Consider the following 23,131-nt stretch of genomic DNA (forward strand, 5'->3'; position numbering starts at 1 on the left):
TGGCACATCCTGGTGTCCCCAGGAGTGTGACACAGAGCTGGCACATCCTGGCGTCCCCAGAGTGACACAGGGCTGGCACATCCTGGTGTCCCCACACTGTGACACAGGGCTGGCACATCCTGGTGTCCCCAGAGTGTGACACAGAGCTGGCACATCCTGGCGTCCCCAGAGTGACACAGGGCTGGCACATCCTGGTGTCCCCACACTGTGCACCAGGGCTGGCACATCCTGGTGTCCCCAGAGTGTGACACAGAGCTGGCACATCCTGGCGTCCCCAGAGTGACACAGGGCTGGCACATCCTGGTGTCCCCACACTGTCACGTCCTGGTGTCCCCACACTGTCACGTCCTGGTGTTCCCACACTGTGACACAGGGCTGGCACATCCTTGTGTCCCCAGTGTGACACATCCTGGTGTCCCCAGAGTGTGACACAGGGCTGGGACATCCTGGTGTCCCCACTCTGGCCCATCTGGTGTCCCCAGACTAGCACATCCTGGTGTCCCCAGAGTGACACAGGGCTGGCACATCCTGGTGTCCCCACACTGTGACACAGGGCTGGCACATCCTGGTGTCCCCACTCTGGCACATCCTGGTGTCCCCAGACTGGCACATCCTGGTGTCCCCAGACTGGCACGTCCTGGTGTCCCCAGTGTCACTGCAGGCGGGGCTTTGCTCACTGTGTGTGACACAAACCCAGCCTGGCCAAGCCTGGCTCTGTGCTGCTCTTTATTCGTCACCACTTTCCTTTTTTAAAGCAGCCCGGCTGAGCCCCAGCTCTGGAACAGCTGCAGGGATTTGTGCAGGGAGGGAAGGGAAGGGAAGGGAAGGGAAGGGAAGGGAAGGGAAGGGAAGGGAAGGGAAGGGAAGGGAAGGGAAGGGAAGGGAAGGGAAGGGAAGGGAAGGGAAGGGAAGGACACTGCTGTCACCTCCTGCTGCCACCTGGCTGTGCTGCAGGGGACAGGGGACGGGGCCTGGCTGCTGTGGCCCTGCACAGAGATCTGGGTGCCCCTCTCTCCTTGGGAAAAACACCAAGCAGTCGTTTTTAGAATTTAAAAAGTAATACTTAATTAATTATTTTTTTAAATAAATTTTATATTTATTTTAAATCAGTTTTAAATGTTATTTTAAATTAATTTTAAATGTTATTTTAAATTAATTTTAAATGTTATTTTAAATTAATTTTTATTTAATGTTGTTTTTATTGTCAATTAATTTTAAATGTAATTTAAAATTAATTTTTATTTAATGTTATTTATATTTTAAATTAATTTTAAATGCTATTTTAAATTATTTTTAATTTAATTTTATATTTATTTTAAATCAGTTTTAAATGTTATTTTAAATCAATTTTAAATGTTATTTTAAATTAATTTTAGATGTTATTTTAAATTAATTTTTATTTAATGTTGTATTTATTGTCAATTAATTTTAAATGTAATTTAAAATTAATTTTTATTTAATGTTATTTATATTTTAAATTAATTTTAAATGCTATTTTAAATTATTTTTAATTTCATTTTATATGCATTTTAAATTAATTTAAAATTTTATTTTAAATCAATATGAAAATACTTTTACATTTCTTTTAAATTATTTTAAAATTTTAAATTAATTTGAAAATAATTGTAAATTAATTTTAAATTTTATTTTAAATTAATTTTAATGTAATTTAATAATTTTAAATTAATTTAAAATAATTTTAATCTAATTTAATTTTTAATTAATTACTATTTAGTGTAATAATAATAAGTAATTACTAATTAATTCTTTATTTACTATTTAATAATTTAATATTAATAATTAATTACTATTTAATTTAATAGTAATAAAATTACTATAAGAATAGCAATATAATTAGAGTAATAAAAATCTGGACAATTAGGATTAGGACAATATGAGACAATAAAAACAAAAAGTTGTGGACCATCCAGGTACCTTTTTCTGGGCAAAATAAGCCCGAAAAAGGACCCACGTTCACAGAGGATTAACCCTTAAAAGCCATAGCCTGTTGCATATTCATACAGCTCATCCATGATGCATAAATTCCATTCAAACACAGGATTCTGTCTGGGCAGTGTCAGCTTCTTCCTCTGAATCCTAACAGCGCCTTCGAGGTGGGAAGAAGTTCGTTTGTTCTGATAAGGGAGCAATAAATTCTCTTTCTCTGAAAGATTCAGGTGTCCTGTGGCCTCTATCTGAGTGAGAATACCTCATTCCTCTCTTTAAAAAAAATCTTACATAGCATAGTTTCTATTTTAACATTATGTTATAACCTAAAACTAGATTTAACACACTACTAAAAAAATGAATACAGCATCACCTTCTAACGTAACACATGTAATATTCATTTTAATGTTTGTGAAAAACCAAGCATAAAATGTGCATTTTTCACACTCCTGCACTTTTTCCTGCCCTCCCATTTCCCTCTCTCTGCTCCCCAAAGCTGCTCCTGCTCTGTCCGGGCTCTGCAGGATGCTCAGAGACAGAAAAATGTGGATATGCGTCCATATAAAAGTGGATTTTTCTCTGCTGCTGCCATGGCTGGGGGCAGAAGGGAATTGTGCCCTCCAGTGCTGGAATTCAGGGTGACTTTCACAGAGAGTCACAGGCACAGCCTGAGTTTGTGTCTCCTCTCTCTCTCCGCGATGTCCCGGGCACAGGCAGAGGAAGGATGAGCTGGAGCAGAGGATGTCGGCCCTGCAGGAGAGCAGGAGGGAGCTGATGGTGCAGCTGGAGGGGCTGATGAAGCTGCTCAAAGTAAGGAACCAAAGGCACAACTTCCTTCCTTCCTTCCTTCCTTCCTTCCTTCCTTCCTTCCTTCCTTCCTTCCTTCCTTCCTTCCCCTTCCTTCCTTCCTTCCTTCCTTCTTCCTTCCTTCCTTCCTTCCTTCCTTCCTTCCTTCCTTCCCCTTCCTTCCTTCCTTCCTTCCTTCCTCTTCCTTCCTTCCCTTCCTTCCTTCCTTCCTTCCTTCCTTCCTCCTCCTTCCTTCCTTCCGCCATTCCTTCCTTCCCTTCCTTCCTTCCGCACTTCCTTCCTTCCGCCACTTCCTTCCTTCCCCTCCTTCCTCCCCCCACTTCCTTCCGCCACTTCCTTCCGCCACTTCCTTCCTTCCCTTCCTTCCTTCCTGCCACTTCCTTCCGCCACTTTCCTTCCTTCCCGACTTCCTTCCTTCCTTTCCTTCTTCCTTCCGCCACTTCTTCGCACTTCCTTCCCCCACTTCTTCCTTCCGCATTCTTCCCACTTCTTCTTCCCTCTTTCCTTTCCTTTCCTTTCCTTCCTTTCCTTTCCTTTCCTTTCCTTTCCTTTCCTTTCCTTTCCTTTCCTTTTTCCTTTCCTTTCCTTTCCTTTTCCTTTCCTTTCCTTTCCTTTTCCTTTCCTTTCCTTTCCTTGAAATTTCCTTTCCTTGAAATTTCCTTTCCTTTCCTTTCCTTTCCTTTCCTTTCCTTTCCTTTCCTTTCCTTTCCTTTCCTTTCCTTGAAATTTCCTTTCCTTTCCTTGAAATTTCCTTTCCTTTCCTTTCCTTTCCTTTCCTTTCCTTTCCTTTCCTTGAAATTTCCTTTCCTTTCCTTGAAATTTCCTTTCCTTTCCTTGAAATTTCCTTTCCTTTCCTTGAAATTTCCTTTCCTTGAAATTTCCTTTCCTTGAAATTTCCTTTCCTTTCCTTTCCTTGAAATTTCCTTTCCTTTCCTTGAAATTTCCTTTCCTTTCCTTGAAATTTCCTTTCCTTGAAATTTCCTTTCCTTTCCTTTCCTTGAAATTTCCTTTCCTTGAAATTTCCTTTCCTTTCCTTTCCTTGAAATTTCCTTTCCTTGAAATTTCCTTTCCTTTCCTTGAAATTTCCTTTCCTTGAAATTTCCTTGAAATTTCCTTTCCTTTCCTTGAAATTTCCTTTCCTTGAAATTTCCTTGAAATTTCCTTTCCTTGAAATTTCCTTGAAATTTCCTTGAAATTTCCTTTCCTTTCCTTTCCTTGAAATTTCCTTTCCTTGAAATTTCCTTGAAATTTCCTTTCCTTTCCTTGAAATTTCCTTTCCTTTCCTTTCCTTGAAATTTCCTTTCCTTTCCTTGAAATTTCCTTGAAATTTCCTTGAAATTTCCTTTCCTTTCCTTCCCTCGCTCTGGGCTCCCTGCTTTGCTGCCACCCCTTAAAAACCTCCCTGAGTTTGCCAAAAAAACACATTTCCATGCCAGATCTGTGTGGCATGCTGGGGGTGAAGGTTCCTCCAGGTTTTTGTGGGTAAAAAACCTGCAGAACCCCAGATCTGGGGGGGTTTGAAGGATTTGGGGTTGGTACCTGGGGCTCAGCACTCCCCACTGGCACTGGGAAATAAATGGGGAGCAGGGCAGGGGGTGAGTGAGGGTCCCAGTTGTGGATTTCTCTGAGTCTGGATTGAAGGCAGGAATTCCAGCCCTGTCCCCATCCTGGGCAGGAATTCCAGCCCTGTCCCCATCCTGAGCAGGAATTCCAGCCCCTTCCCTCCATCCTGAGCAGGAATTCCAGCCCTGTCCCCATCCTGGGCAGGAATTCCAGCCCTGTCCCCATCCTGGGCAGGAATTCCAGCCCTGTCCCCATTGTGGGCAGGAATCCCAGCCCTGTCCCCATCCTGAGCAGGAATTCCAGCTCTGTCCCCATCCTGGGCAGGAATTCCAGCTCCTGTCCCCATCCTGGGCAGGAATTCCAGCCCTGTCCCCATCCTGGGCAGGAATTCCAGCCCTGTCTCCATCCTGAGCAGGAATTCCAGCCCTGTCCCCATCCTGGGCAGGAATTCCAGCTCCTGTCCCCATCCTGGGCAGGAATTCCAGCCCTGTCTCCATCCTGAGCAGGAATTCCAGTCCCTTCCCTCCATCCTGAGCAGGAATTCCAGCCCTGTCCCCATCCTGAGCAGGAATTCCAGCCCTGTCCCCATCCTGAGCAGGAATTCCAGCTCTGTCCCCATCCTGTGCAGGAATTCCAGCCCTGTCCCCATCCTGAGCAGGAATTCCAGCCCTGTCCCCATTGTGGGCAGGAATTCCAGCCCTGTCCCCATCCTGAGCAGGAATTCCAGCCCTTCCCCATCCTGAGCAGGAATTCCAGCCCTGTCCCCATCCTGAGCAGGAATTCCAGCCCTGTCCCCATCCTGAGCAGGAATTCCAGTCCCTTCCCTCCATCCTGGGCAGGAATTCCAGCCCCTTCCCCATCCTGAGCAGGAATTCCAGCCCCTTCCCTCCATCCTGGGCAGGAATTCCAGCCCTGTCCCCATCCTGAGCAGGAATTCCAGCCCTGTCCCCATCCTGAGCAGGAATTCCAGCCCTGTCCCCATCCTGTCCCACACCTGAGCACAACACACTGGCCAAGTTTGGAATTCTGATTTTTCCTGAAGCCGCTCTCTGCCAGATTTTGAATTATGTTTTTTTTCTTGAAGCCAGTGCTTCTGCTCTGTGTTTTTCCTGCTTAGCCCATTAATGTCTGACTTCTAAAACCGCAGAAATCTTGGAATCCCGGCCTGGTTTGGGTGGGAAGGGACCCCAAAACCCACCCATGGCAGAGACACCATGGCAGGGACACCTCCCACTATGCCAGGGTGTGCCAGTGTCCAGCCTGGCCTTGGGCACTGCCAGGGATCCAGAGTGGGCACCCTGTGCCAGGGCACAACAATTCCCAATTCCCAAAATCCCACCCAAATCCCCTTTTCCCCTCTGGAGCCATTCCCTGTGTCCTGTGCCTTTCCAGCTCCTTTTCCCCCTTGGAGCCCTGCAGATGAAATCTCTTCCAGAAGAACATCTGTTCCTCTGGAACCAGGGGAACCCAAAGCTCAGAATTCCCTGCCAGTGCAGCTTTGCCTGAGCATCAGAAATTCCTGCCTGGTTTTCGGTGTCAGCTGGGTTTGCCCCTTTTGTTCTCCTCCCTCCAACCCAGCTACAAATTCAGAACTGCAGGGAATGGGCAAAATGTCACCCAGAGCATCACCCAGAGCATCACCCAGAGCAATTCTGGGTGTTCTGAGCTCAGAACCTCCTGGGCCCAGCTCTGCTCCCTCAGGGCTGTAAAAACCCCTCAAACAGGGATTTGAAATGCCTTAAACGGGCACAGCTGGGCCCTCACAGCCCCTGCTCCGCTTGAGGATGGGCTCTGTGCCCTGCCCAGATTTTATATCAATTATTTATATTTCTTTTTATTTTTATATTTTTATATTTTGGGAAAGCAAGCTGGAGGTTGACTTCCTGCTTATTTTTTATTTTTATTTTTATTTTTATTTTTATTTTTATTTTTATTTTTATTTTTATTTTTATTTTTAATGTTTGGAAAAGCAAGCTGGAGGCTAAGTTCCTGCCTATATTTATATTTATAGTTTATAATTTATAATTTATATTTATATTTATATTTATATAGCCCCAGGCAGCTCCTGGCTCTATTATTTTTTAATTATTTTAAGGGATCTTAATATTTTATTTTATTTTATTTTATTTTATTTTATTTTATTTTATTTTATTTTATTTTTTTTTATTTTATTTTATTTTATTTTTAAATTTATCTTAAATTTATTTTTTATTTTCATTATTTTAAAATTATTTAAAATTTATTTTCATTATTTTAAGGGATTTTAATTATTTTATTTTATTTTATTTCAATTTAATTTATTATTTTATTTTAATTTATTTTTTTTCTTTTAATTATTTTAAAGTTATCTTTTGACTTCTAAAATTATTTTAAGGGATTTTAATTATTTTATTTTAATGTATTAATTTAATAATTTATTTTAATTTAATTTTAATTTTAATTTTTTAAAATTATTTTAAGCATTTAAAGGGAATTATTTTAAGCTGCCATTCCCCCAGCGTGCTGAGCTAACAATCCCAATTCTCCCAGGTACTTTTGACACCTTTTTCTCAAGGTTGGTGTCAGGCTCCCAGCCCGGCCCTGCTGCCCCAGGCTCTGCTCTGCTCCTGATGCTGCTCTTTATTTCCAGCTCTCTCATTTTCAGTGCTTTTAGCCCTGCCAGACGCGATTTTCCCCCGCCAGGTTTTTGCTTCTCTCCTCACTTGGAGCTCCTCAGAGCTGTTCATGTATAATTTACATCGGCTGTTAAGCTTTTATGGGGATTTTTTTTTTTTTCCTTTTCCTTATGCAGTGTTTTTTACATTTTTAATGCTGCCTTCATTTCGCCGTTTAGGGCTGGATTCAGCTCACCCAGCCCTGCGTGCCTCAGAGTTTGGGGCCTCAAATCTCTCTCTGAAGGGAAGGAAAGTGAGGAAAAGTCCTGGAGATCAAGGGGCAGCTCTGACCCTGATCTCTGGGACAGGGACAGGAGCCAGGGAAGGGCTGGAACAGGGAATTTGGGGTGGATTTTGGGAAAGGTTCATCCCCAGAGGGTGCTGGCACTGCCCAGGCTCCCCAGGGCACATCCAGGGATGGCCAGGGTGGGATTTGGGGGGCCCTGGGCAGGGCAGGAGCTGGGGATGGTCCTGGGGGTCCCTCCCAAGCCAGACATTCTTTGATTTCTGACTGTTCTGGTTCTGTGATTTCTGTGATTTCCCATTTCCCTGCCCATTTCCTCTGATTTATCCAGCACACAGATCCCATTTCCCCCTGCATTTCCTCAGTGATTTATCCAGCACACAGATCCCATTTCCTCCGGCATTTCCTCAGTGATTTATCCTGCACACAGATCCCATTTCCCTCCTGAATTTCCTCTGTGATTTATCCAGCACACAGATCCCATTTCCCCCTGCATTTCCTCTGTGATTTATCCAGCACACAGATCCCATTTCCCTCCTGCATTTCCTCCCTGGCCATTTCCTCTGTGATTTATCCAGCACACAGATCCCATTTCCCTCCTGCATTTCCTCTGTGATTTATCCTGCACACAGATCCCATTTCCCTCCTGCATTTCCTCTGTGATTTATCCAGCACACAGATCCCATTTCCCTCTGCATTTCCTCTGTGATTTATCCAGCACACAGATCCCATTTCCCTCTGCATTTCCTCTGTGATTTATCCAGCACACAGATCCCATTTCCCTCTGCATTTCCTCCCTGCCCATTTCCTCTGGGATTTATCCAGCACACAGATCCCATTTCCCTGCCCATTTCCTCAGTGATTTATCCAGCACACAGATCCCATTTCCCTCTGCATTTCCTCTGTGATTTATCCAGCACACAGATCCCATTTCCCTCCTGCATTTCCTCTGGGATTTATCCAGCACACAGATCCCATTTCCCCCTGCATTTCCTCAGTGATTTATCCAGCACACAGATCCCATTTCCTCTGTGATTTATCCAGCACACAGATCCCATTTCCTCCTGCCCATTTCCTCTGTGATTTATCCAGCACACAGATCCCATTTCCTCTGTGATTTATCCAGCACACAGATCCCATTTCCCTGCCCATTTCCTCTGTGATTTATCCAGCACACAGATCCCATTTCCCCCTGCATTTCCTCTGTGATTTATCCAGCACACAGATCCCATTTCCCTCTGCATTTCCTCTGTGATTTATCCTCACACAGATCCATTTCCCTCTGCATTTCCTCTGTGATTTATCCAGCACACAGATCCCATTTCCCCCTGAATTTCCTCTGTGATTTATCCAGCACACAGATCCCATTTCCCCCTGCATTTCCTCTGTGATTTATCCAGCACACAGATCCCATTTCCCTCTGCATTTCCTCTGTGATTTATCCAGCACACAGATCCCATTTCCCTCCTGCATTTCCTCTGTGATTTATCCAGCACACAGATCCCATTTCCCCCTGAATTTCCTCTGTGATTTATCCAGCACACAGATCCCATTTCCCTCCTGCATTTCCTCTGTGATTTATCCAGCACACAGATCCCATTTCCCTCTGCATTTCCTCCCTGACCATTTCCTCTGTGATTTATCCAGCACACAGATCCCATTTCCCTCTGCATTTCCTCTGTGATTTATCCAGCACACAGATCCCATTTCCCTCCTGCATTTCCTCAGTGATTTATCCAGCACACAGATCCCATTTCCCTCCTGCATTTCCTCAGTGATTTATCCAGCACACAGATCCCATTTCCCTCTGCATTTCCTCCCTGCCCATTTCCTCTGTGATTTTTATCCTGCACTGCTCAGCCCCAGCCCTGCTCACTGGGATTTCCACATCTGTGCTCAATGCCAGGGCCTCGTTTTTCAAAGCAACAACTCTTTTTTTTTTCGTGTGGTGTGGAGGTGATTGAAGATCTTTTCCCTGAGCTGGGTCCCCATCTGGTCCATCCCACAAAATTTGGGATGTGGGGATGGCCAAGACCCACACCTACAAAAAACCACCAAAAACACACCTGAAGGAACCCCAAATCTTGGCAAAAAAAACCCAAAATATCTGCTGAAACCCTCAGAATTGTCCCCCAGGCTGGGTGGGAGAGCAGCTCTCAGTGGTCAGCAGGGAGAAGCTGCTTTAAATGAAGGGAAAGGTTCTGGTTAATCCTGCTCAGATGGGAGATCAGCAGGGGAAGGGGGATAAATGGGTTCGTGGATTTCCAGGCCAGAAGGAGCTTTTGTGCCAGGGTTTTAATGCCATGACCTGGATTTCTGGGGGGCTGCAGCAGGAGCAGGGCAGGGCTGGGATTGGCATGGGCAGGGGTCAGGATTCCTGCCCATTGCAGTTCTGTGATTTCTGACCATTCTGTGATTTATTCATCATTTATTCATCCCAGGGTCACAGCCCTGCGGGCTCTCATCTGTGAGAGCACAAAATCCGTGGAAATGTCAGAATTCCCAGGGCAGCCCTGGCCTGGGTGAATTTTGCTCATTCCCAGCAGTTCTGCTGTAGCTGAAGGGAGGATGTGCCTCCACCAGCCCAGCCCAGTCACAGCTCCCTGCTCCCAAAGGGGACAAATTCACCTGGATTTCACCTTTTTTTTTGTACTGAGACGTTCCTGCAGTGCAGGAGCTGCTGTTTCCCTGCTCAGCATCCCTGCTCCTTTTTTATTTTAATTAATTTTAAATGATATTTTAATTATTTTATTTTATTTATTTTAATTTAATTTTATTTTATTTTCAGTATTTTTATATATTTCTATATTTTTAATATATATTTTTATATATAGATATATATTTTTATATATATTTTTATATATATAGTTTAATACTTTATTTTAATTTTAATATTTTATATATTTAGATATATTTTATATTTATTTTATATATATTTTACATATATTTTATATATTTTTTTATCTATTGTATATTTTTAATATTTTATATATTTTATCTATTTTTATTTTATTTTAGTTTAGTTTTAATATTTTATACATTTAGATATATATTTTTATATATTTATATATATGTTTTTAATATATTTTTATATTTTTAATATTTTATATATATATTTTATATTTTTAATATTTTATATATTGATATATGTTGTTATATTTTTAATATTTTATTTTAGTTTAGTTTAAATATTTTATATATTTTATATTTTATATATTTTTATATATTTTATATATTTTTATATATTTTATATATTTTATATATTTTATATATTTTAAACATTTTATATATATTTTATATATTTTTGATATATTTTATATATTTTGATATATTTTATATATTTTGATATATTTTAATATATTTTATATTAATTTTATTTTATTTTATTTTATTTCATTTCATTTCATTTTATATTTTATTTTATTTTATTTTATTCCTGTGCCCTCCCAGCCGTGCTTGCTGTGCCCTTGGCAGTGCCAGGGGAGCTGGCCCAGGGGCATCCTGAGCTGGTGGGCTCTGTGCTGCCCCTTTTGTGTGTTTGGGCACTCCCAGAATTCAGGGGATGGATTTGGGGTCTGTTGGATGCCTGGAGCAGGATTTTGGGATCACGGCACGGTTTGGGTGGGGAGGGAGCACAAATCCCACCCAGTGCCCCCTGCCATGGGCAGGGCACCCTCCCTGTGCCAGGCTGAGCCCATGAATTCCTGCCCAAAGGAGCAGAAACACCCCTGGGTGCCCCCTGCTAGCCAGGGATCCCTGCTGGCACCCACTGTGCCCAGCACCGGAGTGGGACAGTGGGATAAATGGGATAAATAATGGGACAAATAATGGGATAAATAATGGGACAAATAATGGGATAAATAATGGGATAAATAATGGGACAAATAATGGGACAAATAATGGGACAAATAATGGGATAAATGGGATAAATAATGGGACAAATAATGGGATAAATGGGACAAATAATGGGATAAATAATGGGATAAATGGGACAAATAATGGGACAAATAATGGGATAAATAATGGGACAAATAATGGGATAAATGGGACAAATAATGGGACAAATAATGGGACAAATAATGGGATAAATGGGACAAATAATGGGATAAATGGGATAAATGGGACAAATAATGGGATAAATAATGGGACAAATAATGGGATAAATGGGATAAATGGGACAAATAATGGGACAAATAATGGGACAAATAATGGGATAAATAATGGGACAAATAATGGGATAAATGGGACAAATAATGGGATAAATGGGACAAATAATGGGACAAATAATGGGACAAATAATGGGATAAATGGGACAAATAATGGGACAAATAATGGGATAAATAATGGGATAAATAATGGGACAAATAATGGGACAAATGGGACAAATAATGGGATAAATAATGGGACAAATAATGGGACAAATAATGGGATAAATAATGGGATAAATGGGACAAATAATGGGACAAATAATGGGATAAATGGGATAAATAATGGGATAAATGGGACAAATAATGGGATAAATAATGGGACAAATAATGGGATAAATGGGACAAATAATGGGATAAATAATGGGATAAATAATGGGATAAATGGGACAAATAATGGGATAAATAATGGGACAAATAATGGGATAAATGGGACAAATAATGGGACAAATAATGGGACAAATAATGGGATAAATAATGGGACAAATAATGGGATAAATGGGACAAATAATGGGATAAATAATGGGACAAATAATGGGATAAATGGGATAAATGGGATAAATAATGGGATAAATAATGGGATAAATAATGGGACAAATAATGGGAAAAATAATGGGACAAATAATGGATAAATAATGGACAAATAATGGGATAAATGGGACAAATAATGGGATAAATGGGATAAATGGGACAAATAATGGGACAAATAATGGGACAAATAATGGGACAAATAATGGGACAAATAATGGGATAAATGGGATAAATGGGACAAATAATGGGACAAGTAATGGGATAAATGGGACAAATAATGGGACAAATAATGGGACAAATAATGGGATAAAGAATGGGACAAATAATGGGATAAATAATGGATAAATGGGATAATAATGGGACAAATAATGGGATAAAGGGATAATAATGGGATAAATGGGCAAATAATGGGCAAATAATGGGATAAATGGGACAAATAATGGGATAAATAATGGGATAAATAATGGGACAAATAATGGGATAAATGGGAAAATAATGGGATAAATAATGGGACAAATAATGGGATAAATATGGGATAAATGGGACAAATAATGGGAAAATAATGGGATAAATAATGGGACAAATAATGGGACAAATAATGGGACAAATGGGACAAATAATGGGACAAATAATGGGACAAATAATGGGACAAATAATGGGATAAATGGGACAAATAATGGGATAAATAATGGGATAAATGGGATAAATGGGACAAATAATGGGACAAATAATGGGATAAATAATGGGACAAATAATGGGATAAATGGGATAAATGGGACAAATAATGGGACAAATAATGGGATAAATAATGGGACAAATAATGGGACAAATGGGACAAATAATGGGACAAATAATGGGATAAATAATGGGATAAATGGACAAATAATGGGACAAATAATGGGATAAATGGGACAAATAATGGGACAAATAATGGGAAAATGGGACAAATAATGGGACAAATAATGGGATAAATAATGGGACAAATAATGGGATAAATAATGGGATAAATGGGATAAATGGGACAAATAATGGGACAAATAATGGGATAAATAATGGGACAAATAATGGGACAAATAATGGGATAAATAATGGGACAAATAATGGGACAAATGGGACAAATAATGGGATAAATAATGGGACAAATAATGGGACAAATAATGGGATAAATAATGGGACAAATAATGGGACAAATGGGACAAATAATGGGATAAATAATGGGACAAATAATGGGACAAATAATGGGATAAATGGGACAAATAATGGGATAAATGGGACAAATAATGGGATAAATAATGGGACAAATAATGGGATAAATGGGACAAATGGGACAAATAATGGGACAAATGGGACAAATAATGGAATAAATAATGGGATAAATGGGACAAATAATGGGACAAATGGGACAAATAATGGGAGAAATAATGGGATAAATGGGACAAATAATGGGATAAATGGGACAAATGGGACAAATAATGGGACAAATAATGGGACAAATAATGGGACAAATGGGACAAATAATGGGACAAATAATGGGACAAATAATGGGACAAATGGGACAAATAATGGGACAAATAATGGGACAAATAATGGGACAAATAATGGGACAAATAATGGGACAAATAATGGGACAAATGGGACAAATAATGGGATAAATGGGACAAATAATGGGACAAATAATGGGACAAATAATGGGACAAATAATGGGATAAATAATGGGACAAATAATGGGATAAATGGGACAAATAATGGGATAAATGGGATAAATGGGACAAATAATGGGACAAATAATGGGATAAATGGGACAAATAATGGGACAAATGGGACAAATAATGGGACAAATAATGGGACAAATGGGACAAATAATGGGATAAATGGACAAATAATGGGATAAATGGGACAAATAATGGGACAAATGCCCCCTGTGCTGCCCCTCAGCCCTCGTGCCCCGCTGCAGGTGCTGCCGCCGTGTCCTGTCCTTTCTCTGGGTGTTTTGGGTGAAATCATCATTTTCACACCATAACTGACCCTTCCTCTCTCTCTCCGCCTTTCCCCTCCTCTGCAGGAAGAAGAACAAAAGCAGGCAGTAAGTTGACTTCACCTTGTAGGTGATCTGACTTTTTTTTTTTTTTTTCCCCTTTCGTGCATGAAATCCATTTTCTGTTAATTGCCTTGTCTGCAAATGAGCCCTGGGGATGAAGGGGGGGGGGCTTTTCCTGCCTGGGATGTGGAACAGAACCTCCCTGAGCTGGTTTGTGTGTGTCTGTCTGTCTGTCTGTCTGTCTGTCCCGGAGTTATCCCTTCTCCCTTTCCAGGGAATTTCATTGCCACAGGGGCTGGGCTGCTGAGGCTTTTGTGGAATCACGCCCAGGAACAGGGATTCTGATTTCTGGGAGGGTTCTCAGAGAGCTTTCCTGCCTCTTCAGGAATCCTTTAATTTGCCACATGCAAGCCCACGCAGGAGAACTAATTAATGCCTGAATATTGCGGGCACGGCTCCATGGCCTCCGGTCCCGGAGGAGCTGGGGAGGGAATGTCGGGGCTTTTGTTCCGTTCCCGTTTTCGGGATCCACTCCAGAGGGAGCCCTTCTGCCGCCTGCGGTTCGGGGAGCTGCCAGATGTTTGCAGCAGCAGCTGTGCTGCGTTCCTGAGCAATCCTGCGCACCCGGAGCTGTGATGGGCGTCAGTCCGTGCGCTGTTTCTCACAGACATGAAATTGCGCGTTGGATATGTTGTTGGCAATTTTTGGGGCTCGTTTGTGTGGGGAAATAGATATTTTGGGGCAGCGTTAATTGGTGGAAACACTTCAGTTTTAAGTGGCCTTGGTGATTCCTGGGTGGGTTTGTGTTGCTGTGGCCAGGTGGGATGGTGCTCAGAGGGGAAATTTCCACTGGAGCCCAGCTCATCCTTAGGGAATCCTGGAATGTCTGGGTGGGAAGGGGCCCCAAACCTCGCCCAGTGCCACCCCTGCCATGGCAGGGACACCTCCAAACCCTGTCCAGGCTGGCTCTGGGCACTGCCAGGGATATAAATAATATAATATAATATAATATAATATAATATAATATAATATAATATAATATAATATAATATAATATAATATAATATAATATAATATAATATAATATAATATAATATAATATAATATAATATAATATAAAGTATATATTAATATTATATTTATATTTATAAATTATTATATTTATATATAATATATGTATATATTTAATTCTATATTATTGTAATTATTAAATAATATTAAATTAATTTAATTAATTTAATTATTTTATTAAATTAAATTTATTAAATTTATATTAGATTAAATTTATAAATTAATTTTATTTATTAAAATAATATTATTTAATATTATTTATTATAAAATAAATTATTATTAATTAAATTATAATAAATAATTTTATTTATTAAATTTAATTGTAATATTATATATTATTTTAATAATGTATTATTATTTATAAATATAGAATGATATAAATATATACTATTATATTTATATATAATATAAGAGAAATGTTTTATATTCTATAATATATAATTAGAGAATATATTATAATATAATATAATATAATATAAAAAAATATAATATAATATAATATAATATAATATAATACATTTTCATATTATTATATAATATATAATTACATAACATGTTATAATATATATATATATTATATTATATTATATTATATTATATTATATTATATTATATTATATTATATTATATTATATTATACTATGTTACGTTACATTACATTACATTACATTACATTACATTGAAAGGATACTTACAGAAGGCTACAAAGAATGATAATTAAAAAGTCGTGACTCTCTCCAGAGTCCGACACAGCCTGACCCTGATTGCTCATTAAGTCAAAAATAATTCACATTAAATTAATGAACAATCACCTGTTGGACAAACAATCTCCAACCACATTCCAAAGCAGCAAAACCCAGGAGAAGCAAATGAGATAAGAATTGTTTTCCTTTTTCCCAATTTCCAAGGATCCTGTGCAAGGGGATTTTTCATTAAAGGTGATGGTGACCCCTGGGTTTGCTGGCGCTCCGGCAGGAGGGATTTGGTTGGGATTTGGGGTTGCTGAAGGATCCCCCCAGAGTGATCTCTGCAGGGAAGGGCAGGGCTTTGTGGATTGTGGGTGCAGGAGAAGGGGAAACGTGAGATCAGGGAACGGGCGGAGCAGTTTTAAATCCCTTTTCCCCCTGGAGCAGTGTGTCAGGAGGAGGGTAAAGAGCCAAAACTGAAATAACATCAGCACTGGGACATTCCATCCGGGCCCAGCCCTCTGGAGCCGGGAATGCAGCAGCCACAGTCGGTTTGAGGCTCAAAAAAGGCAGATTTTGGGCAACCAAAGGACACAGTTCTGGTCTGCAGGAAGGGACATTTGACATCCTGGCTTTGCATGGTCTGGAGTGGCTTGAGCTGCTCCCTCCTGGCTGGGAAAGGAAGGTTGGAAATCCCAGGACAGGCTGGGAAATCCCAGGAAATGCTGAAAAAAAATAATCGCCAGAGGCGGATGCAGCATGAGATCAGGACAGGTGGATATCCCAGGAAATGCTGAAAATCCCAGGAAAAGCTGTAAATGTGCAGCCTGGGAAGGCTGGGAATGCCAGGACAGGCTGAGAATTCCAGAACAAGCTGAGAAATCCCAGAACAGGCTGAGAAATACCAGGATAGGCTTAGAAGGTACAGCCTGGAAAGGTTGGGAATCTCAGGATAGACTGAGAATCCCAGGAAAAGCTGAGGAATCCCAGGAAAGCCTGGGAAAGTTGGGAAATCCCAGGACAGGCTGGACCCTGCTGTGGAGGTGTTTGTTTGATGTTGAATTAAATTTTTAATTTTTTTAATGGTTTTTTTTAATGTGTTATAGGGAAATAGAGGGGTTTTTCTTATAGTTTTATAAGGTGGTTTTAGTTTTAAGATTAAGGTTTTTGGGATTTTTTAAAAATTTATTTTTAAAATTATTTTGATTTTTTTATGGTGTTTTTTATATGTTTGTATTTTGGGGGTTTTTATTTGAGGGATGCTTGAAGTATTTAAATGTTTTGTTTGGGGTTTGTAGATGGTTATTTAGGGTTTCTGATGGGAATTGTGGTTGAGGTTGTTAGGATTGGTTGTATGGTTGGTTTTGGATTTTTTGTATTTAATTGTAGTTGTAGAGTTATGTTTATTTGGTGTTTGTGGTAGGAATTGTGGTTGGGTTAGGATTGGTTGTAGGGCTGGTTTGGGAGTTTTGTGTATTTCATTTTAATTGTAGGGTTATGATTTATTTGGTGCTTGTGGTGGGAATTGTGGTTGGGGTTGTGTTAGGATTGGTTTTGGGTTTTGTTGTATTTGATTTTTAATTGATAGGTTTTGTTAATTGGTGTTTGAGGTGGGAATTGTGGCTGGGCTTGTTTTAGGATTGGTTGTAGGTTTGGTTTTGGGTTTTGTTTTATTTAATTTTAATTGTAGGGTTATGATTTATTTGGTGTTTGTGGTGGGAACTGTGGTTGTGTTAGGATTGGTTGTATTTTTGGTTTTGTGGTTTTGTATTTATATTTACTCGTAGGGTTGTGTTTTATTCAGTGTTTGTGGTGGGAATTGTGGTTGGGGCGGTGTTAGGATTGGTTGTAGGGTTGTTTTAGGGGTTTGTTTTATTTAATTTTAGTTGTAGGGTTATGTTTATTTAGTGTTTGTGGTGGGAATTGAGTTGGGGTTGTGTTAGAATTGGTTGTAAGGCTGGTTTGGGGTTTTGTTTTTAATTTAATTTTAGCTGTAGGGTTATGCTTCATTCAGTGTTTGTGGTTGGGGTTGTTAGGATTGGTTGTAGGGCTGGTTTTGGGGTTTTGTTTTATTTAATTGTAGTTGAAGGGCTATGTTTTATTTTGTGTTTGTGGTGTGAATGTTGGGGTGGGATTGTGTTAGGATTGGTTTGGGGTTGGTTTTGGGGTATTTTGTATTTAATTTTAGCTGCAGGGTTATGTTTTATTTGGTGTTTGTGGTTGGGGTTTTTAGGATTGGTTGTAGGTTTGGGAGCTTTTTGTATTTAATTTTAGTTGTGGGGTATGCTTTGTTCAGTGTTTGTGTTTGGGATTGTGTGAGGATTGGTTGTAGGGCTGTTTTGGGGTTTTGTTGCATTTAATTTTAGTTGTAGGGATATGTTTATTTGGTGTTTGAGGTGGGAATTGCTGGAGTGGTGTTAGGATTGGCTGTAGGGCTGGTTTTTGGATTTTTTGTATTTAATTTTAGTTGTAGGATCATGTTATATTTGGTGTTTGTGGTGGGAATTGTGGTTGAGGCTGTGTTAGGATTGGTTGTAGGGCTGGTTTGGGGGTTTTTGTATTTAATTTAGTGTGGTTAGCATTCAGGTGGGTAGGAGTGAGGTTGTGGTTTGTATTAATATAGCTTAGGGTAGTTATTGGTTCTGTGGTTGGGATGTAGATTGTTTTGGCTGGTTTAAGGTTTTGGTTTTAATTAGTCAAGGTTATGTTATTGGTTTTGTGTAAAGTGGTTGGTGGTTTGGATGGTTAGGGTTTTGGGGTTTTGTATTAATTTTAGCTGTGGGGTTATTTTGTGGGTTGCAGAGAAGTTTTGGGGTTTTTTATTTGATTTTGTGTGGTGGCTGTGCAGGGGAGAGGATTTGGTGCTCGTCAGGCTGAGCTCCCATCGAGGCCTGGGCAGGGTCTGTTCTGACCTGGAGGGACAGAGCCTGGGGTGACGTCACAGCCTGGGGTGACGTCACAGCCCTGGGGTGATGTCATAGCCCTCATGGTGACATCATAGCCCTGGAGTGACATCGTAGCCCTGGGTGATGTCACGGCCCATGGGTCACAGCTGGACGATGTCATAACACCGGTGTGATGTCAAATCCAGTGTGACACAATCCCAGTAGTGATGTCATAGTACCAATGTGATTCATAGCCCTGGAGTGATGTCATGCCTGTGTGTCACTTGGAGTGATGTCACAGCCCGATGTGAAGTCTAACCCTGGTGTGATGTCATAGTCGTGGTGTGATGTTATAGCTATGGAAGATGTCCAGCCCTGGTGTGATATCATAGCCCTGGTGTGATGTCATAGTCCCAGTGTGATGTTATATCCCTGGAATGATGTCATTGCCACGATGTGACGTCATAGCTATGGAGTGATGTCACAGCCCTGGTGTGATGTCACAGCCCTGGATGAAACAGAGCTCCGGTGTGATGTCACAACCCCGGTGTGATGTCACAGCCTGGTGTGATGTCACAGCCCTGGTGGGATGTTCATAGTCCGTGTGATGTCATAGCCATGGATGAGTCATTGCACGATGCGACGTCATAGCTATGGAGTGATGTCACAGCCCGGGTGTGATGTCACAACCCCGGTGTGATGTCATAGCTATGGAGAGATGTCACAGCTCTGGTGTGATGTCACAGCCCTGGAGAAACAGAGCTCAGTGTGATGTCACAGCCCTTGAGTGATGTCATAACCCTGGTGTGATGTCATAACCCTGGAGGAACGGAGCTCAGTCTGATGTCACAGCCCTGGTGATGTCATAGCTATGGAGTGTGTCACAGCCCGGTGTGATGTCACAACCCTGGTGTTATTCAATCGTCCTGGTGATGTCATAGCTATGAGAGATGTCACAGCCCGGTGTGATATTCATAGCCCGGTGTGATGTCATAGTCCAATGTGATGTTATAGCCAAGTGATGTCATTGCCTGTGATGTCATAGCTAGAGTGATGTCACAGCCATGGAGAACAGAGCCGGTGTGGGTGTCAAACCCGGGTGTGATGTCAAGCCCCGTGTGATGGGCATAGCCTGTGGATGTCATAGCCTAGGTGAGCTGGGATGGGTTAGTCCTGCTCTGGGTTAACCGGGATGGGTTAGCCCTGCTCGGGGGTGAGCTGGGATGGATTTAATCCTGCTCTGGATTAATGGGGTTTGGGTTTATCCTGCCCTGGAGCGAGCAGAGAACGCCTGTGCAGATCAAATCCAACCCTGGAGCAGCGGGGAGCCCTGGATTGGGCTCAGTCCTGCTCTGGGGTGAACAGGGAGTCTTGAGATAGGTTTGGGTTTAACCCTGCCCTGCAGCAGCAGAGCAGCTTCCCAGCCTGGCAGAGATCTCAGGCCCTGTCTCAGGAATGTCCCAGAACAGCAGGAATGTCCCAGAACAGCAGGAATGTCCCAGAGCAGGGCAGGAATGTCCCAGAGCAGAGCAGAATGTCCCAGAACAGCAGGAATGTCCAGAGCAGCAGGAATGTCCCCAGAAGAGAGCAGGAATGTCCCAGAGCAGAGCAGGAATGTCCCAGAACAGACAGGAATGTCCCAGAGCAGCAGGAATGTCCCAGAACAGCAGGAATGTCCCAGAACAGAGCAGGAATGTCCCAGAAGAGAGCAGGAATGTCCCAGAACAACAGGAATGTCCAGAAGCAGCAGGAATGTCCAGAGCAGCAGGAATGTCCCAGAACAGAGCAGGAATGTTCCAGAACAGAGCAGGAATGTCCCAGAACAGCAGGAATGTCCCAGAGCAGAACAGGAATGTCCCAGAACAGCGGGAATGTCCCAGAGTAGAGCAGGAATGTCCCAGAGCAGAGCAGGAATGTCCCAGAACAGAACAGGAATGTCCCAGAACAGAAGCAGAAGAATAATCCCAGAATAGAGCAGGAATGTCCCAGAGCAGCAGGAATGTCCCAGAACAGCAGGAATGTCCCAGAGCAGAGCAGGAATGTTCCAGAGCAGAGCAGGAATGTCCCAGAACAAGCAGGAATGTCCCAGAGCAGCAGGAATGTCCCAGAGCAGAGCAGGAATGTCCCAGACGAGCAGGAATGTCCTGAGCAGCAGGAATGTCCCAGAACGAGCAGGAATGTTCCAGAGCAGCAGGAATGTCCCAGAGCAGAGCAGGAATGTTCCAGAGCAGCAGGAATGTTCCAGAGCAGCAGGAATGTTCCAGAGCAGGAATGTCCCAGAACAGAGCAGGAATGTCCCAGAGCAGAGCAGGAATGTCCCAGAACAGAGCAGGAATGTCCCAGAGCAGAGCAGGAATGTCCCAGAACAGAGCAGGAATGTCCCAGAGCAGAGCAGGAATGTCCCAGAACAGCAGGAATGTCCCAGAACAGAGCAGGAATGTCCTAGAACAGCAGGAATGTCCCAGAACAGAGCAGGAATGTCCCAGAACAGAGCAGGAATGTCCCAGAACAGAGCAGGAATGTCCCAGAACAGAGCAGGAATGTTCCAGAACAGCAGGAATGTCCCAGAGCAGAGCAGGAATGTCCCAGAGATCAGAATGGTATTTTCATTTCAGACCCTCTCCCACTCTTTGCCACTTTTTTTCTCCTGCCCCTGATGGTCTCTGGGATGTGTTTGTCGCATTTCTCACTTTCCTTCCAGCTCGCCGCAGATTTTTTGTTTTCACTTTTAGTGACAAATGTGCCTGTGGCAGTCGTGCTTCCATCATGAGGCGATCCCTGCCATGGCTGCAGAGATGTTCCAGCAGGATTTGATTTGTTTTGGCAAGGCCTGCCTCTCCTTGCTTTATTTTTTGTCCCTGGGAATTGGTTTGGCAGGGCAGAATTCCAGAATGTTCTCCTCTGACGTCTTTTCTTTGGGCAAGGGCTGGAAGTGGTTAAAGGAGCGGCCTGGTGGAGTCCAGGATGTGGAATATTTATTGCTTCCCTGCTGGATTTCACAGCCCTGCTGGCTCTGGTGCAGCAGTGCTGGCCTCAAGTGCTCAAGGGCTGGAGGGAGCGTGGGCAGTGCTTGGTGTGACGCAGGACTCCCTTCATCCCTCCATCCATCCCTCCTTCCATCCATCCATCCCTCCCTCCCTCCTTCCATCCATCCATCCCTCCATCCATCCATCATCCATCCCTCCATCCATCCATCATCCATCCCTCCATCCATCATCCATCCATCCATCCATCATCCATCCATCCATCCATCCATCCATCCATCCATCCATCATCCATCATCCATCCATCCATCATCCATCCATCCATCCATCCATCATCCATCCATCCATCCATCCATCCATCCATCCATCCATCCATCATCCATCCATCCATCCCTCCATCCATCATCCATCCATCCATCATCCATCCATCCATCCATCCTCATCCTATCCATCCATCCATCCATCCATCCCTCCATCATCCATCCTCCATCCATCCATATCCCTCCATCCTCTCCATCCATCATCCATCCATCCATCCATCATCCATCCTCCATCCATCATCCATCCATCCACTCATCCATCCCATCCATCCATCCATCACATCCAATCCATCTCCATCCATCCAACACTCCTGTGTGCCATGGGCAGTGCCTGGCAGCAGCTGTTCATTCCAAAATTCCATTTGAACCACCAAAGTGAGCGTTCCCACGCTGCTCCCTATGGAATTGTGGCTGTTCAGGCCCAGGGAGAGCTGAGGCTTTTTGGGTGCTCAGGAACCTCCACCCAGGTGTGGGTGGAATTCAGGTTGAAGGCTTTGCTGGTGTCTTGGATATCACCCAGAGAAGGGATTGTTTGTGGAGGCACAGGATGGTTTGGGTGGGAAGGACTAAGAGCCTGAATGAGGGATGTGGGACTCCAGGGGCTCTTCAAAATGCAGATTATTGTGTACAAAATGCAGTTTAATACATCCAAGACCTTGCAATAGTCCAGGTTTGTGGATGGCAGAGCTGTGCCCACAGCTGTCAGCTCCAGCTGGAGACCCTTTGGTTTTGGTTACATTGCATTATATACTTTTCTTTTGGTTACAAATGCATTATATACTTTTCTTTTGGTTACAGTGCATTGTATACTTTTCTTTTGGTTACAGTGCATTATATACTTTTCTTCGCTTAACTCTTCATACAGAAGAACCAATCTATACCTTAACTATTATCTACAGCCTATCATAACTGCTGTAATTATCACATTCATGTCATTGTTCTCCAATCACTAACAGTCAGTACATTGCAGTTTAAGCCAGAAGTCGTTTTTCAGTTTTGTTGCAGTGGAAAATTCTGAGACATTTTTTCTACTTGGAGTATCAGCAGTCTTGTTTGCCCTTTCTCTCTTTCTTTTTCCTTTCCTTTCTTTCCTTTCCTTTCCTTTCCTTTTCTCTTTCCTTTCCTTTCCTTTCCTTTCCTTTCCTTTCCTTTCCTTTCCTTTCCTTTCCTTTCCTTTCCTTTCCTTTCCTTTCAGA

The 23,131-nt window shown here is 42.0% G+C and overlaps 1 protein-coding gene across 6 annotated transcripts in view; it reads left to right on the forward strand.

Moving 5' to 3' along the window:
• Positions 1-23,131, forward strand: part of DTNB (dystrobrevin beta) — a 152,107-nt gene that overhangs the window by 73,538 nt on the left and 55,438 nt on the right. For all 6 annotated transcript variants that reach the window (XM_064710003.1, XM_064710002.1, XM_064710005.1 and 3 more), the window contains 2 exons: positions 2,661-2,757; positions 14,014-14,034. In XM_064710003.1, coding sequence (XP_064566073.1) covers positions 2,661-2,757; positions 14,014-14,034 — 118 coding nt within the window. The remainder of the gene's footprint in view (positions 1-2,660; positions 2,758-14,013; positions 14,035-23,131) is intronic.

The sequence above is a fragment of the Zonotrichia leucophrys genome, chromosome 3 (assembly GCF_028769735.1).
Source record: "Zonotrichia leucophrys gambelii isolate GWCS_2022_RI chromosome 3, RI_Zleu_2.0, whole genome shotgun sequence".
Classification (NCBI taxonomy): Eukaryota; Metazoa; Chordata; class Aves; order Passeriformes; family Passerellidae; genus Zonotrichia; species Zonotrichia leucophrys.